General features: G+C 29.3%; 2 protein-coding genes across 2 annotated transcripts in view; both read right to left on the reverse strand.

The window, feature by feature from the left end:
* The window catches only part of LOC113391309 (tectonin beta-propeller repeat-containing protein-like), a 16,257-nt gene extending 5,042 nt beyond the window's left edge, over positions 1-11,215 (reverse strand). The window contains exons 1-15 of the mRNA XM_026627252.1: positions 10,991-11,215; positions 9,748-9,910; positions 9,508-9,680; positions 9,174-9,266; positions 8,392-8,572; positions 7,916-7,994; positions 7,064-7,199; positions 5,744-5,879; positions 5,481-5,551; positions 4,659-4,849; positions 4,414-4,516; positions 3,779-3,987; positions 3,420-3,714; positions 3,171-3,360; positions 2,493-2,762 (exon numbers count right to left, since the gene is read on the reverse strand). Of these exons, the coding sequence (XP_026483037.1) occupies positions 2,493-2,762; positions 3,171-3,360; positions 3,420-3,714; positions 3,779-3,987; positions 4,414-4,516; positions 4,659-4,849; positions 5,481-5,551; positions 5,744-5,879; positions 7,064-7,199; positions 7,916-7,994; positions 8,392-8,572; positions 9,174-9,266; positions 9,508-9,680; positions 9,748-9,910; positions 10,991-11,215 (2,515 nt within the window). The remainder of the gene's footprint in view (positions 1-2,492; positions 2,763-3,170; positions 3,361-3,419; positions 3,715-3,778; positions 3,988-4,413; positions 4,517-4,658; positions 4,850-5,480; positions 5,552-5,743; positions 5,880-7,063; positions 7,200-7,915; positions 7,995-8,391; positions 8,573-9,173; positions 9,267-9,507; positions 9,681-9,747; positions 9,911-10,990) is intronic.
* Positions 11,216-17,261: 6,046 nt separating this feature from the next.
* Positions 17,262-17,966, reverse strand: LOC113391310 (28S ribosomal protein S5, mitochondrial-like; the record flags this gene model as incomplete). Its single annotated transcript, XM_026627253.1, has 1 exon — positions 17,262-17,966. A coding segment is annotated over one exon (705 nt), but the record flags the coding sequence as incomplete, so codon positions are not given.
* Between the last annotated feature and the right edge of the window lie 13 nt (positions 17,967-17,979).

Here is a 17,979-nt window from a genome sequence, read left to right on the forward strand (position 1 = left end):
ATAGAGATATATTGAAGAACATGGAGTAGTCGGGTGCGTGGCATCGTGCCTTACGGCAATTGCTGGTACTTCCCGTACCGTAATTAAAAATCTTGGTACAAAACCCAAAAAGATTACACAAATGTTTGCACATTATTAACATCTCTATAAAATAACTGATAATTTGATGTGCATATGTCCAATAAACATTTTTAAATGACATTTTTAAACTTATTTAATCAGTTCTTCATTTTATCAACACAAATAAAAGGTTTTTTGAATTATTAAAATCGGACGCTCCGTTCTCTTAAAAACTGAGTTACCGTTTAGACATTTTTTGCCTCGTATCTTCGAAACGGCTAGACCTGTCTATGCCAAAAACTAATCAGCACGCGTCCTTATTAATAGGAATCGAATGTTTTTTGAATTATTCAAATCGATTGAACTGTTCCCGAAATCGTCGACGAAAATTTATGTCCGTACACAAACACACACACATATATCCATTTTTCTAGGGTATGCCAAAATGTTCAAAAACCTTTGAAACGTTAAGATATATAAAAATTTGCAATTATTATAACTTACCCTACGAGAAGTTAAAAATTAATGTTATTAGATATTATAAGAGATAGAGACAGAATAAAAAATCAAGTGATATAGTGAAAAATCAAGAAAGATAAAAAATAGTCAGAAAAAGGGATACGATAAGATTTAGAAAGATATAGTGAGGGATAAAGAGAGCTAGAGATAGAATGAACATAGAAATTTAATGTTAGATATTATGGGAAATAGAGACAGAATAAAAAAATAAAGAAATATAGTGAGAGATCAAGAAAGATAAAGAACAGTGAAAGAAAGGGATAGAATGAGATTTAGAAAGATATAGTGAGGGATAAAGAGTGCTAGAGATAGAATGAACATAGAATATTAATGTTAGATATTATGGGAAATAGAGACAGAATAAAAAAATAAAGAAATATAGTGAGAGATCAAGAAAGATAGATAATAGTAAGGGAAAGGGATATAATGATATTAAGAAAGATATAGTGTGAAGAATGAACATAGAAAATTAATGTTAAATATTATGAGAGAAAGAAACAGAATAAAAAATAAAAATATAGAGAGATCAAGAAAGATAGAGAATAGTGAGAGAAAGGGATACAATGATATTTAGAAAGATATAGTGAGGGATAAAGAGAAATAGAGATATCATGAACATAGATAATTAATGTCAGATATTACAAGAGATAGAGATAGAATAAAAAATCAAGTCATATAGTGGGAGATCAAGAAAGATAGAGAAAAGTGAAAGAAAGGGATAGAATGAGATTTAGAAAGATATAGTGAGGGATAAAGAGTGCTAGAGATAGAATGAACATAGAAAATTAATTTTAGATATTATGGGAAATAGAGACAGAATAAGAAAATAAAGAAATATAGTGAGAGATCAAGAAAGATAGATAACAGTGAGGGAAAGGGATATAATGATATTAAGAAAGATATAGTGTGAAGAATGAACATAGAAAATTATTGTTAAATATTATGAGAGATAGAAACAGAATAAAAAATAAAAATATAGAGAGATAAAGAAAGATAGAGAATAGTGAGAGAAAGGGATACAATGATATTTAGAAAGATATAGTGAGGGATAAAGAGAAATAGAGATATCATGAACATAGATAATTAATGTCAGATATTACAAGAGATAGAGATAGAATAAAAAATCAAGTGATATAGTGGGAGATCAAGAAAGATAGAGAAAAGTGAAAGAAAGGGATAGAATGAGATTTAGAAAGATATAGTGAGGGATGAAGAGAAATAGAGATAGAATGAACATAGTTAATGTCAGATACTATAAGAGATAAAGACAGAATAAAAAATCAAGTGATATAGTAAAGATCAAGAAAGACAGAAAATAGTGAGAGAAAGGGATAGAATGAGATAGAAAGGTGTAGTGAGGGATAAAGAGAGATAGAGGTAGAATGAACATGTAAAATTAATGTTAAATATTGTGAGAGATAGAGACAGAATGAAAAATCAAGTGATATAGTGAGAGATCAAGAAAGATAAAGAATAGTGAGAGAAAGGGATATAATGATATTTAGAAAGATATAGTAAGAGATAAAAAGGGATAAGCACATAACCCAATGAGAGATAGGATAAAATTCTAATTGTAGATAGAAACTTAATGTAAGTGCGCTAAAAGTGCATTGATTTATTATATTGATTATGAATCTTTAAGCATTTGATTATCATGAATGAGGTAAAAGACTAATTTTTTTAACAAATATTTATCCTAGGTTTTTGTATGGAACAAAAACAACTCTAAACAAACTAGGTATACTTTAAAATAGCATTTCAAATAAGATAGTTAATTTGTATTGTTTGTACCATCCTGAATCATTGATTGGCAATTCTTACTTGTGTATTTATCATATATTTTATAATTTTTAAACCAATGAATTAATATGAAAGAAGTGTAAAAGAAAATTGTTTACAAACCAATTTATTACCTTTATTTTCCTCACTCGCTTTGATCATTCCGTCTTCCTGTTCGCTCTTCAGCAATGCTTCGTTAACATTAATATTCATATTGACTAAATCCTTCTTCACCGATTCCACAGATTTTGGTACAAGTTTTTGTTCTCGAAGAGACTCCGCCAGAGACTTCTGTTGTTTGGCCAAGGGTTCCGGGTCGAAGTTGAAGACATCGCCCAATCTGGTCGTCAGCCACAAGGATCGAGGACCAGAACCGCCACTGGCTTCGTTCATTTGACAACAAACTAGAATAGAAATAAAAAAACTACTGACCAGCAAAAATCTATTTAAATGCACTAAATGTAAAACTCTTTGAGTGAAGTACAAAACTTTAGTAGCAAAAGAAATAATGAATCTACTGATGCACAAAGTGGATCTTGACTTTATCAAGGAAAACAAAAATGTACTGGAGAGCAAACTTGATCTGATGGACTCTAGTCTAAAAAAAGATGAAAAGACATAGCTTATCAATTTTTGAGACTTGAAATTAGTTAAGCAGTTTCTGATACAACTGCTCGACGATTTTATCGAACACTTTTTCAACTTCGGTGTCAAACTTGACTTGAATCAATATAAAAGCCGTAAAATATAGCATTGGAAAAAATCATAAAATTAGCAAAATGTAACCTCAATTAAATATACTTGTGTCTGACCTGATGTAAGATATGCAAGCCAGTCTTCCATATCAGCATCTCCCGAAAACTGCAAGACTACAGGAGGTGGTGAATGTTTATTTGAAGGAGCTCCATGTCCCAAAGATCTTGGAGCTTGTAAAGCAATACGCGGAGATCCAGCTTCACTGCAGCACCAAACACAACAGACATCCGATAGACTGATTTGAATCTACAGAAAAAAAACAGCAATAAAAACCAATAACTTTAACAAAAATGTATTTCCATTACCATAGTTGTGGCTCCATCAGCATTCAGTATAGTCAGACTGCCACTGTCCAAAGTGCTGTCTCCAAACCATTCCAACTCAAGCAAACAGTCGGCAAACATGTTGTCATCTTTTAGGCAGCATCTGGCTTCACCAGTTTTGGTCCAGGAGCCTCCTTCAGCAGCATTTTCGTAATGTTCCCATTTGGGATCAGTGGAATCAACTGTTGCATTGAGTTGTTTTAAGGAGTTCAAGATATCCAGACGCCACTGTTGGGTTAACTCGACTTGGGGAAGAGAGGACGACGACTCCATAAACCTACAAGTAATTGGTTGATAGACATAAGAATGACAGATGCAAGTATTAACTTTTTTTCCCTTACCAGTTTGGTAGATGAGCAGGATCAACCATACAGGCCCCAGCAGCTACTCCATCCCAGCATGCAGGAGTCTCCTGGACACCGCCCTCGCCCCAACACATAGAAGCCCAGTCGTCCTCATCACCTGGAACTCCTCCTGCATAACTGTTTGTGTCACAAGAGTCTGCATCGAACACACTGACGTCGGCATCTGCACTTGCTTCAGTCCCAACCTGTAAGGAAGAAACACTTTTTGAACATTAACCCTTATCCCTAGGTTGCCGCCGCTCCGGCGGTAAAATTCATATGAATCTCGGTATTAGCGAGTGGAAAGGGTTAAAACCCAAAGAAACGGCCTGGCCAATTTTACCAAAAACAAATCAGCACGATTTTCAATTAATATCTTCCAACAATTTTGGAATTTTTAAAATCAATTCAAGATTGTGGCCTAAAACGTGGGCAAAAATGTTGTTTTTGCTAGTTACAAAGAAACGGCTCCGCTGATCGTCGCGAAAAACTGACTAACGCTAGTCCTCATCAAGCTACATTGAATGGCTTTTAATTTTTTTAAATAAATCCAGCGGTTTTTTGAGAAAACGTCGACTAATTTGTTAGAATACAACATAAGATACTAAATTTCCAATACAAAGGTCACTTACCATTGAACCAACACTTCTGACAGGGCTCCAAGCTCGTGGATTCTTCAATTGTGTTTCAAAATGTTTTGCAGTCACAGAAAATTCTTCAACCATTGAACTTGGCCTGTAATGAACCAAAAATAATATTATTTACAAAATAATCTATATATCATTAGTAGTCATATCTCTCAATAATAAATTTCTTTCAACTATCCCACAGAAAACTTTTACCAGCAAGTTAATTTTTATATTCTAGGTCAATTTACCTAGCTGTATTTTTCCTGATATTATTAGTTTGTTGATTCGTCTGACACTTTTGTTTATCTTGATTTTCAACATTTTCATGTAATAATAAATGTTCAGTAGGTGCTGAATGAGAAGTCTCTTCGAGATCATTTAATTGCAATGAGAATGCAGCATGTTGCTCAGGAGTACTACCTAGGGTGTTGGTCCTATTCTAAAATGGAAAAAATATTTAAACATTATTAACAGTCAGTGTATATATAATTTGAACACAACTCGTATAAAACATTTTGTTATTATGTAAAAGATTATAAAAATATAAAAAAAGAAAAATTTACAATTTTATATTACAAGTATTTATAAATTTTTAAATGTCTCAAATAATACTTTGGCATCATAAAGTCAATATTTGAAGAATATGATTTTCAAATTGGATTTAAATTTAAATTTTCATAAATTAGAAAAAGTCTGATAAAAATCTATAAAAAACATAGATTTAATCGATTTAATAACAAAATATAATAGTTTTGTAACTGAACATTTTGGAAAATACCTCTAATCTTAAAATCATAGAAAAAATTGTTCGAAAACTTATAAAAATTTGAAAATCAATGATTTTTTTACAAAATATCAAGTTTCGGAAAATTTTGATATTCTTGCAGCATATGTGAAACAGGATCCACAACTTTTATACGTAATATTTTTGGTTGAGATTTATGTAACATGTATGTAATTATTAGGTAATGTACGTCCATATTTCTTACAGTAAAATTACGAAATTGTACGTGACTAGTTTAGTGAGTATTATACGATTTAAGGTTTTATTTAGATATTTAGATATTTACCAATTGCATTAAGCTGTGGTGTTTCTTATCTCGAGGACTTCCTGAGACACTACGTCTGCTATTATTGCTTGCTGAAAACAAATAAACAAAACTTATTTCAGATTTAATAGCATATAATTGTATATAAATAAGTTAATAATTAAAATAAATAAGCTCATCAAAATTTTACAAAAAAGAAATATAACAAGCACCAAGCAAGAATATTACTTTTTGCCTTTCAATATGAAAATTATCATGAGGTTCTTCTAGTGTTTTATTTTTACCCAAAGATGCCATGCTCTGTGTTCTGCTCATTGGAAGTTTGGCCTGGACACATCTCCATTTTTTACCAGTTGCATCTGTAGCACTTACACCAGATCGAAAATACAGACATCTGTCTTCGCTTCCGATACCCCAAACCTATGATAAAATAAAAGATATAATATATCTAAACAATGATATAATTTTTCATTTTCAATTTTTCAAGTGGATTTAAAATAGAATACCCAAGTATTACTAATATTAAATTAATTTTATTAAAAATTCAACAAAACAATATTTTTAAAAACAATACTTTACTATACAGTAACACATTCCAATCATATTATTGAGTAATTTAATTTTGTGTATTTGTTTATCTATAATAAAACGTGATCAATAATAAAAATTATTTCAGGCTCTTATTAATTTATTATTTTCAAATGTCTCAAATTATATTTTGGCATTATAAAGTCAAAATTTGTAAAATGTGATTTTCAAAATTTGATTTGAAATATAATAATTTTGTTATTAAACATTTTGAAAAATAATACTAATCTTAAAAATCCTAGAAAAATGTTTTAAAATTATAAAAATTTGAAAATCACTTATTTTTTTCAAAAAGTATCAAGTTTTGCATAATTTTGATATTCATGTAACATATATGTGTCCACAACTTTTTTACGTAATATTTTTGATTGCAATTTATGTAACATTTATGCAATTCTTACGTAATGTTCGTTTCACATTTCTTACACTAAAATTACGAAACTGAAATAAAAATTACTCTAATCTTAAAAGTCATAGAAAAATGTTTGAAAATTATAAAAATTTGGTAATCATGGATTTTTTTAAAAAATATCAAGTTTTGCAAAATTTTTATATTCATGTAACATGTATGTAACAGGTTCCACAACTTTTTCACGTAATATGTTTGATATCAATTGAAGTAACATTTATGTAACTATTATATAATATAGTGATATAAGTTTCATATTTCTTATACTAAAATTGCAAAATGAAAATTACTCTTATTTTAAAAGTCATAAAAAAAGTTAAAATGATAAAAAATTGAAAATCATTGATTTTTTTTTTCAAAAATATCAAGTTTCGAAAAGTTTTGATATGTGTAATATATATGCTTATAGATCCACAATTTTTTTTACGTCATATTGATTTCAATTTATGTAACATTTGTGTAATTATTAATTACGTATCATCATGTTACGTAATGTACATTACATATTCCTTACATTAAAATCACGAAATTGTAATCAATACATAACTGGTTTTGTAAGTATTGTACGATTTAAGGTTTTATCACATCTATTATAAATATTAATCACCTGATCGTTACTAGCAACTGATATTTGTGACATCGATCCAACCATCTCTACCCATCCTGCACCGACAGCACCTTCCTCGCCGCCACCAGGAGAAATGCCTTTTCGGAACCAAACTCTTTTATCAGAGGTCAAACACCTAAAAGAAACAAATTTAAATAATTCAATCAATCAACAAAAAATCCAATAGAATTAAACCAGTGCACAATCTCTTGTTTTTTTGAGTAACTTCTAATGCAACTTCTTACAAGCCCGTTTTAAACGTTTAATAAAATATTATCTTACTAGGGCTACAGGTACGTTTTTTAATTAAAATGAAAGGAATCAGGCTTTTTCTTTAAATATTCATTTTGTTCATTTAAAAAGATTTGTGTGCCATGAGAACAATCACATGTCAACGAACTTTGTTGAATGAAGTAAAGTACTTTAAACAAAATAAGGAAAATACTTTGATTAAACTTATTCGTTGCAAGAATCAGAGTTGTAAGAATCAAATTCCAATTTATGGTCATTTTAAATGCTTAAATATACTTGATAAATGGTGATACCTTGCCTTGTAAATAATCAGGTAACAGAAGAACAGATAAATCCTCATTACTATAATACAATTCAACTATACAGCATTATACAATGTTAATTATAACAAAAATAAATGAATTAAAAAACTATTGTTTGGTAAAAATGAAGTCAACTAAATATGACTCAAAAAAAAAAAAGATATTGGAAAACCTAAGTGCAGATTTTATATTGAAAGTAATTTTAATCATTACTTTAAATTTTATTTTGTGTTACTAATCAAAATATTAAAATTATTACAATTATTATTAAATATTTGTCAATTATATCATTTCTTACCAAACAGAATTTGAACCGACAGCTACTTGTGTGATTTTCAAACCTTCACCAGGAGGTTTGACTTCTAACCAGGTTTCACCTGCAAATAATAATTAAGAATAAAATATTTTTAGTTTATTATAATTATTAATAATTGCATAGAAAAACTAATGGAATTGCATAATAACATAGCTAATTAACATTAAGAAGAATATACAATATTAACTGCAATCAATAAAATATATATTGACAATATTTGTATAAATGAGACAAGTGCATCCGATGATGACCAAAAATGACAAATATGGTATGCTAAAAGTGTCCAAATAAATTAGTATGTTTTGCTTCAGAATATTGTAAAAGTAATTTTAATTGTAAAAGCATTGATAGTAATTCAATTTCAAACCAATATATAATTTATATTGTTATTTTAAATATGCCATAAGCAAATCTTTAGAAGATCATCAATCTTATTCTGGCTTATTAAATTTCCTTACCCATGGGAGCATCCCTTGTAACTCCGCCCCTGGCCAAAGCTCTTCCAGACCACAAAGCGGCCCATACCAGTCCAGTACTGCCAACGCTGACTCTGGTAGCCTCAGAACCTGCTGGTGTAGCTACACAAGTCCATCGTCTTCCTTCTGGTGAGGTAGCAGACACACCACTTCTGAACATTACCTAAAAAAATGAGAGATTATAAATACTACAGACGAAAGATTCAACTTTAAGTGCGTTCTAAAAATCTGTACAAATCCTGGTATTTAGTTAAGAATGATTCTTGGCCTTTTACCTAATGGAGAGTAAGATAAAATACTATATGAAATTAATTTAGGTATAGTTTTGTATTAATAAGAAAGTGTAATTGAAAATGTATAAATTAATATTTGTTGTTTTGATATTTTTAGTGAATAAACAATACTCTTTTTTGAGTAAAAACAGGGACAAAAATGTACTTTGACTATATTGCTTTGGAAGATATGAATCTTGTATATATATTTTTTCTAGTATTCTGTGTAAACAGTATAAAAAATATAAAAATAATATACTATAAGTTTATGCAATTAATGATTGATGATAACAACAGATTATAAGTTTGATGTAATAAATCTTATTCGGTAAGACATATTTGCTTAAATCAGCTAAGACTACTAATAATGTTCTGAAAAACAATCATTTTTTTTTACATTTGTGTAATTAGGAATATATTGGATACCTGGTATTGCAAGAATAATCTTTTATCTTACAATATACTATAATATAAGACATTATCTTAACATACCCTTCCTTGTGCAGTGACAGCCCAAACAAGCAAAGTTCCTGGTGCAGCACCTTCTAATTCTGTGCCACCAATGCACACATCTATAAAGGGCTCCTGAAACAATGTGAAATTTCAAAATATTGCTCAATAAAAATTTTGAAAAATATTGCCCCAGTATTGGGTAATATAATTTGATTGAAGTGTAACTTCTAAGGCTGATTTCAAAAAGGTTACCCTCATCATGTACTCCATCTTTTTTTATTTTCTAATTGCCTTAAAATAATTTTATGAGAAAAAACACCATAAATCAATATCTACCCATTCCTATTTTAATTTCCATGCCCTAATTTTTTACCTGTGTCGGATCTCTATGCAAAGGTGCCACAGCACACCAAGCACCCATAGCACTGTATCTCCTTCTCCTGCACCACTTTCTTCTTCGAACACACGATGACCATTGTTTTCTTGGTCCAAACTGTGCTGGAAAATCTACTGCATAAGTCCAACCATCATGTTCAAGAGGTTGACCTTAAAAAATAATAATAATTAACAAAATTATAAAATCTTGCATTAAAACAATTATGTCTTTTATTACCATCTAATGTTGTATCAATATACCAATCTCCTTCCCATTGCCATGCCATCGAAGGTAAACGGATTTGGTCAATGGAACGATCAACAAGTCCATCAACAGAACTGAAATGGTACCTATCTGTTGGGAGCAGACGACTGCTGAAGCCTTCCAGGGGCAACCATCGCTGGAAAAGATAAAATTTATATTAAAAAAAAAATTATATTATAATCTAGTGTTAAAATTGAAAAAGATAGATAAATAAAGAGGAAAAAGGGTAGATAGTTGAATTAAAAAGTGAAAATGTGATAGAGAACGAGATAGGGAAAAGAAGATAGAGATAGTTTGAGAGAAAAAACTAGATATATAAATAGATCTATAAAGAAAAATATGAATAGAAAGAGATATATGAGGGTTTAATTTGATTTGATTTATATTTGATAAAAATTATATTTTAATTTGCTGAATGTTATTCTATTTAATTATTTACATTTTTTTAGTGTTAAAATTGAAAGAGATAGATAAATAGAGAGGGAAAAGTATAGATAGATGAATAAAAAAGTGAAAATGTGTCAGAGAAAGGGATACGGAAAAAGAGATAGAGAAAAAGATATAGATAGTTTGAGAGAAAAATCTAGATTTGTAGATAGATCTATAGAGAAAAATATGAATAAAAAGAAATATATCAAGGTTTAATTTGATTTGATTTATATTTGATAAAAATTAGATTATAATTTGCTGAATCCTGTTCTATTTAATTATTTAAATTCTTCTAGTGTTAAATTTGAAAGAGGTAGACAAATAGAGAGAGAAAACGATAAATAGATAAATAAAAAAGTGAAAAGGTGATAGAGAAAGAGATCGAGAAAAGGAGAGAGAGAAAAAGATAGAGATATTTTGAAAAAAAAAACTAATAAAAAAACATATATCAAGGGTGAATTTGATTTGATTTATATTTGATAAAAATTATATTATAATTTGCTGAATATTGTTCTATTTAATTATTTAAATTCTTCTAGTGTTACAATTGAAAGAGATAGATTAATAGAGAAGGAAAAGGATAGATAGATAGATGAAAACTTGAAAAGGTGATAGAGAAAAAGAGAGAAAAGGCGAGAGAGAGAAAGATAGAGATAGTTTGAGAGAAAACTAGATTCATATGTGGATAGATCTATAGATATAAAGTTATTAAAAAAATATATCAGGATTTAATGAATGTTTTTTTTGATTTTCCTTATTTATTTATAATGTGTCTTTTACTTTTTACCTCATTTTCATAAGTCTCTTCCTTTACTCTTATAGGTACATCTAGTCCGTGGACATGAACATAAACCTGTCTATCAACCCCAACAGCCCACAAAAAATGGGGTACAGCAGAGAGTCTTTTAAATTCCAATCCAAGATATAAAAACTCACGCCAGACTGAACCAGAAGTGGAAAGTGCATAAATCCGTCCTTCGGTGTTCAGAGCAAATAGCAACGAGGAAGGCATTTCTAGAAGATAGAACAAATTATTTATTGTAGATCCAAAGAAGAATCGTAATGGTAAATTTATGTGTTTACAGCATTTCAAGTCATTCTAAATCGTTTGACAATTAGATTGGGAGTAAAATGTGAGTGTTTAAGTGAAAATTTAATAACTAATACTCGTACCGTACCCGTGAAAAAGTAAATAATATTTTGTGATAAAAATCAGTATAAAAATTACTAAAAACTCTTTTGCAAAATGAGGGTTAATAATAAGAAGGTGAAAAATTAAGCTCTTAATTAATTAAGCTCTAACTGAAATTAAAACCCCAAAGAATAATTAAAATAATAATGCAAAAAAGCATCAAGATCTTGTACTCATAAAAAATATATGAACAAGATGTAGTAGATGTTACAGAAAATATTATTCTTATCATTTTTTCTGTAATCGTGCATTTTATCCTGCATATCCATTATATAAGTATGTTATTTTGTTAGAAAATGAGCAAAAATTAATAGATAGTATATATTCCTTCAAACGCCTGATAATCATTATTAAATTATACAATAATTATTATTAAAGTTATACAGTTTTGGAAATCTATGAGGTCTATGACAAAATGTCATAGTACTATTTCACAAAGACAGTACAGGGTAGTTTATAAAAGGTATTAGGAAAATTTAAACTAGTCAAAGGTGATTAGCTTCTAACTTCTACTGTAATTACATCTAAAACCAGCATAAAGGATCGACCGGTAAAATAAAGAGATTAGCAAAGACTTCTTATCTCGATTTGAGCCCGACAAAGAATGCAATGACTTTTATCTTTGGGCCCATGCTTTCTATGCTGATGTTTCAAATAAAACCAAGCAATTTATTTGTGGACTGCCTTTTTAAAAATTTCCATCTCACCATTGCTTTATCTTATATGTATATCATTTTATCTGTACAACAAAGTCAAAGGTTTTTGTAATTAGATGCATTTTTTTAATATATATGTTATTAGAGTTCCTGCATTATTAAAAGGCTATGTTACAGGCAGTCGATAAATCTAAGATGAGTAAAAACTTTGTGAGTTGCCTTTTAAAAATTTCGATCCCAGTATATGTCATTTTATTCGTACAATATAAACAAAATGGTTTCTCTAATTAGATGCATTTTTTCTTAATAGATATGTTATTATAGTTCCTGCATTAATAAAAAACTATGTTACTGGTAGTCGATAAACCTAAGATGAGTAAAAACGTTTGAGACTGATTATATCATTAAATAAATGAATACATCACATCATTTCCCACTTTCCCTATATGAAAATCTCATTTAAAATTGTCATTTAAGAATATGCATAAGTTTTGTTATTAAAAGGAAATTGTAAAACAACACAATAGACTTTATTAAAGGTATAAAAAGTGATTATGTTTTATTAAGGTTATATATGTGTATTTTTGCAAGTTAATCCTCAGTATTTGTTTTAATAATTAAAAATGTATCATTCACAAATAAGTCGCAGAAGTATATGTTACATAAATTATAATATAATCAACCATTTTATACCTTATAAGTCATTTACAAATTTGTCAAATTGTGCAAAACAAATCAATACATTTCATTTCCATAAAACTTACTGTTTAACAATTATCATTTCACTACACGATGGCACTTGAATTATTACATAACTAAATTATTATTTCGACACTTGTTGGATATTAAAATATATTTTATTATTAATTATTTATCGGTGGTTTTATTAATCCGATCTGTTGAGGTTATAAGAAGTGTGACTAAGTTTGACGTTTGAAAGACGAATGAAATTATGGCGCCATCTTTGAAAATGGCGTTAAACTAATGATTTTAACTCAGTGGTTTACAACCTTTTTTGCAACAGTTTAATTTTATATACCAAAATGTTCAGAAGGTTTTGAAACGTAAAGATATATAAAAATTTTCATTTTCAATTTTTTTGGAAGTTAAAAATACATATTGAGTTCACACTCTTTCTTAATCGAAAATGACAAAATTAAGTTAGCTACAAGTAAATGTTTAATTATTTGGCGAGATTTTTGTAAGGTTTAAACTTACATCTCTCATACTATTGGCTATGTGCGAAAGCATGGAAGGGGAAGTCAAATCGACCGAAGCGTTCGTAGTGGCTAACTTGGAGCACTAAAAGGGGCTATTATAAACAAAATTTTAAACAAAAACACATAAAATATTTATTTATTTCAAATTTAAATAAGATATTTAAAAATGAGCCACCATATCTGTTGTGTAGTGGGTTGTAGAAATACCAGCAGAAAAAGTGACTGCAAATTCTATACATTTTGTACAGCTAAGTGGAAAGAAAATCAACGGGAAAAGTGGATCGCAGCGGTTAGAAGAATAAAGTAAGTATCATAACCTTATTGTTATAAAAATACAATTTGGAGTATTATGAATAGTTGTAAAATTGTTATGTTTAGCAAAAAGAAAAATTATAAGTCAATAAATTGTTGTATTATCAAAATTTAATGCTTACTAAAAAAATGTTTTGTAAAACAATGTAATTAATACAAGCCTGAAATAATGAAAAATACATATTTATATATTGTATATTGATTATGTATAACTATTATCTATATATTAATTACATTTTATTATATAATAATTGTAATTTTATGATTAAAAGAAAAATAAAAGTTATCACATAGCGAAAAAATGTTTATTTTGCAAACAGTTTAATTAATACAATGCTGAAATAATGCGAAATATATATTTGTAGTGTTGATGGATCACCGTGGGTTCCCAAGCATTTGCAGTGAATCGGTCGAGGTATTGAGTCCTACCTACTTGTCAACTTGGTCTTGTCTTTATAATAATGTCTAAATTATGTCTTTATAATAGTGTCTAAGTCTTTAGTTTGACCAAAAAAATGAGTAAATTAATTTATTATTTACTTATTCTATTGATAAAATACTATTTATCATTATTATATGTTTTTATTAAGAACTATTCCGAGATTATGACATAAGCTTTGAGGCACTTAACCTTAAAATTATTTACTGCATTTCTTTATTTAATTAATCATTATACTTAACTATGTTTTAAGTACGTTGAAGTAAATTTAATAATTTCAATAAACATTCAGCGTTCACATTATTACTGTATCTTGTTTATTATTATTTATAACAATTATTTAATATCTTTTTTCTTTAACAAACATGTAAAACCCATGAAAAACACACACTGATAGCCCCAATCAGTTCATATTTATTACGGCGCTGCATGGGCGCTGCAGTCACGCTCGGAGCGAATTGGTGTCCAGTCTACATCATTTCTTGTTTTGTATTTGAATGGCAAATTTGATTATTTATAAATGTTCCTTGTTTCACCTGACGAGTGATTCACTTTACGAACATGTCTATGGATCGAACTATAATTTAAGTAACAAAAACTATACCATAGATAAAAGAAGAGTATACTATACTATAGATGACACACGTGTGTGTGTAAGTGAAATATTACTGGAATAAACTCAACTGATATTAACAGACTACAAATTAATATGCAATATTTTGTAAAACTAGTTGGTATTGGTATTTTGCCTTGAGGCAATTTACATGAACTTCCCGATATATGTAAATAATCGACTGTAAATACTCTTCTTTTATCTATGAATCGACCTAATCAACAAAAAAGAAATTAATTTATGAGTGAATAAAAGTATTCCAAGTGGATTTATTACACATAATTGAAAACGATAATTGTTAACTCGGAGTATTTTCTAAGAGCAAATTTTCAAAAATCAACAATTTTTGTAATTGAACTTGTTTCCGTAAGACTTTAATGGTTTAGTATGTTCATCAAGACCAAGTACTCTGTCGTTATACCAAGTAAATCATATAATGTTAATTTTACAGAACGTCTTGGCGTAAGGCCGTAATATTTCAGTAAGTTCTATAAGACCATGATATATATCGCCAAAAAAGTTCCATAAAAATCGACTTAAATTTTTTTCAACAGTTAATTACAAGAAAACGGCTCGGTAGATTTTCATCTAAAACTAATCTGTATCATTCCCAACTAATATCTTTCGAACAGTTGTTGATTTTTTTAAATTGATTCGGTAGTATGAGATTAAATGTGGACGAAAAGTTTAACACCTTTTTCCATATGACAAAGAAACGGCTTGGAAGATCGTCGCACAAAACTGACAAACAATAGCCCTCATTGAGATACATCAAATGGCTTTTAAATGTCTGAAATCGGTTCCGGCGTTTTTAGAGCGAACGTCGATGAAAGATCTAATTTTGACAAATGCCAAAAAAAACGATACTAATTTTTGAAAACTGAAAAATTAAACGATTTGTCGCAGGGCCGTGATATTTTGTATGATCTATAAAACTATAATCATAAAAAATTCTCAAAATTGCAATTCTTGTAATTTTTTACCCCGTATCTTCGAAACCGCTGGACCTATCCTCGCCAAAAGCTAATCAGCACGTCTCCACGTCAATACGAATCGAATGTTTTTTGATTTTTTCAAATCGGGCACTCCGTTCTCTCAAAAGTAATAAAATAAGACAATATTTCTATGATGAGTTTTAGAAAGATCTTACACACATATAAGAGAATTAAGTTTTTAATATTGGTTTAGGTTTAATTCATTCTCAATTTTGATTTAATTTTGCAAATAAAATTTAAATATAAAACTATTTTTTAAAAGTATAACCCTTACCCTTACACAAGCCGTTTCATAATTGTGGATGCTTTTTTGTTTATTATTATAACTTGAAAATATTTTTTTTTGCATGTCAACGTTTCAAGGGCCCCTGAACATTTTGGCAAACCTCAGAAAAAAATGATGTTTGTGCGGATACAAATTTTCGTCTACAATTTCCATTGCATAAATCAACCGATTTGAATGATTCATAAAACATTCGATACATATCTCTGCTTTTATCTATAATTCAATTCCTATTGATTGAGACATACTGATAAGTTTATTGGAAAGATAGGTCTAGTTGTTTCGGAGATATGGGGAAAAAGATGCAGAAAATGTTGGGAGTTGTAACTGGTAGACCGTTAAGCGGGTAGGCACATAGACAGTTAGACAAATAATCAAGTTAAAAAGTGGAAAAAGGGAGATGTGGGCAGATAGACAGATAGACACGATAGATAGATAAACTGACAAACAAGTAGAGAGGTAAGCAGGTAAACAGGTGGACAGGTGGACAGGTGTATAGAGGTAGGTAATTAGGCAACTAGACAGATAGCTCGTATATGAATTAAAAACAATTATTGGAATAATGGGAACGCTATCTTATGCTTATATCTTGGTGGTGAAAACTGTGACAATGTCTTTCTATTTGCTCTGCAATCTGGCGTATTTTACATATAACAAGCAAGGTAGAATGTTATGATAACAGAATCTTCGCGCAGCAAATAGACATTTTCACAGTTTTCACTACCAAGAAACAAGCATAAGATAGTGTCGTCATGATAACGCTATGTTATGGGGCAGAATTATTTCCACATATTGGATCATTTATGTATCTTACTACAAGGCAAAATGCCACCTACAGCAAGTTTATTTTTTTAAAATATTCATTATTCTTGGTGATAGTTCTGGACATTAATTGTGGTATTATTAGTATGTACAATTATAACGGTAAATTAGTAGTAATAAAAAGTACAAATTTTAAATTGAATGTTTTTTAAGCAATATTTAAATAAAAAGATTTTATTGCATTTATTCTATAAGAAATTTTTAACTTAAACTATTTAAATATAATGTTTAATTACATCCTGAAATCATGAATAACATGAATACTTGTAACTTGATGTAACTGTTGTTTTCTTTACATTTATATTGAATTCGATAATTCAAATGTTTTGCAAAAACGTCTTGAATAAAAGACACATAGTTATATTAAGAAAGTATAAAATATTAAACTATAAAGTCATGCAAATTAAATAATTCCTTATGATTGCACTTGAATGAAAATAGTAACAATACCTGTCGTTTATAAAAATGACTTTATATTTATATTATTTTGCATTGCTTTAACAAATTATTTATTTACAATTGTCCATTATTCTTCCTTCTTTGCGTAACCAGGCCTGCACTCAGGGTACTTATCCGTCATAAAACTCTTTAATTCACCATGCTCCACCAACATATTAAGCCTAACCAGATCGTGGTTCCTCCTCTTTTCACATTTCTTCAAATATAAAGTATGAGATGGCATACTAGCGTAGAACGGTGGGTATTTTTTCTTTTTCAAAACAACTTTATCATTCATAATGTATCTATTATAATCTATAACTTCATCACGACTAATTTCTTCTGCAGACCTAGGATTTTTAGGAGAGGCTACGACGACAGGAAATTCATTGTTGCCTTTAGAAAATTCTACTAAATGTAATCGCTTTTCTTCAGCGATGACTTGATGGCTTTTTTGTTGCAGTAAGCCTAAGAAGAAGGCTTTGACAATGTTTTGTAAGTTTGTGGAGCCTTCAACTTTAGCATGTAAGTCTTTTATTCCGATGACTTCACAAATTGATTTGATGGCTCGATGGCATACCAAACCATGGCCTTCAGCCTTTTTGGTAACAAATATTTTGGTTTTACCAAAGCACGTGAAAAAATCATGGAATATGGTATGATTTTTGTATAACTCAAAGTACATAAGTTTTTGTCCAGCTCTGTTTTTAGCCCTGCGCAAAGCTGCTCTTGTGTCAGCAGCTTTACCTAAACCAAACCGGCCAAACCTTTGTCCGTTACCTGTCACCACAAAAATGGATTGGCAA

This window comes from Ctenocephalides felis, unplaced genomic scaffold, assembly GCF_003426905.1.
Source record: "Ctenocephalides felis isolate EL2017-DRISC unplaced genomic scaffold, ASM342690v1 CF-g0.4_SCAFFOLD_00845, whole genome shotgun sequence".
Taxonomy (NCBI): Eukaryota; Metazoa; Arthropoda; class Insecta; order Siphonaptera; family Pulicidae; genus Ctenocephalides; species Ctenocephalides felis.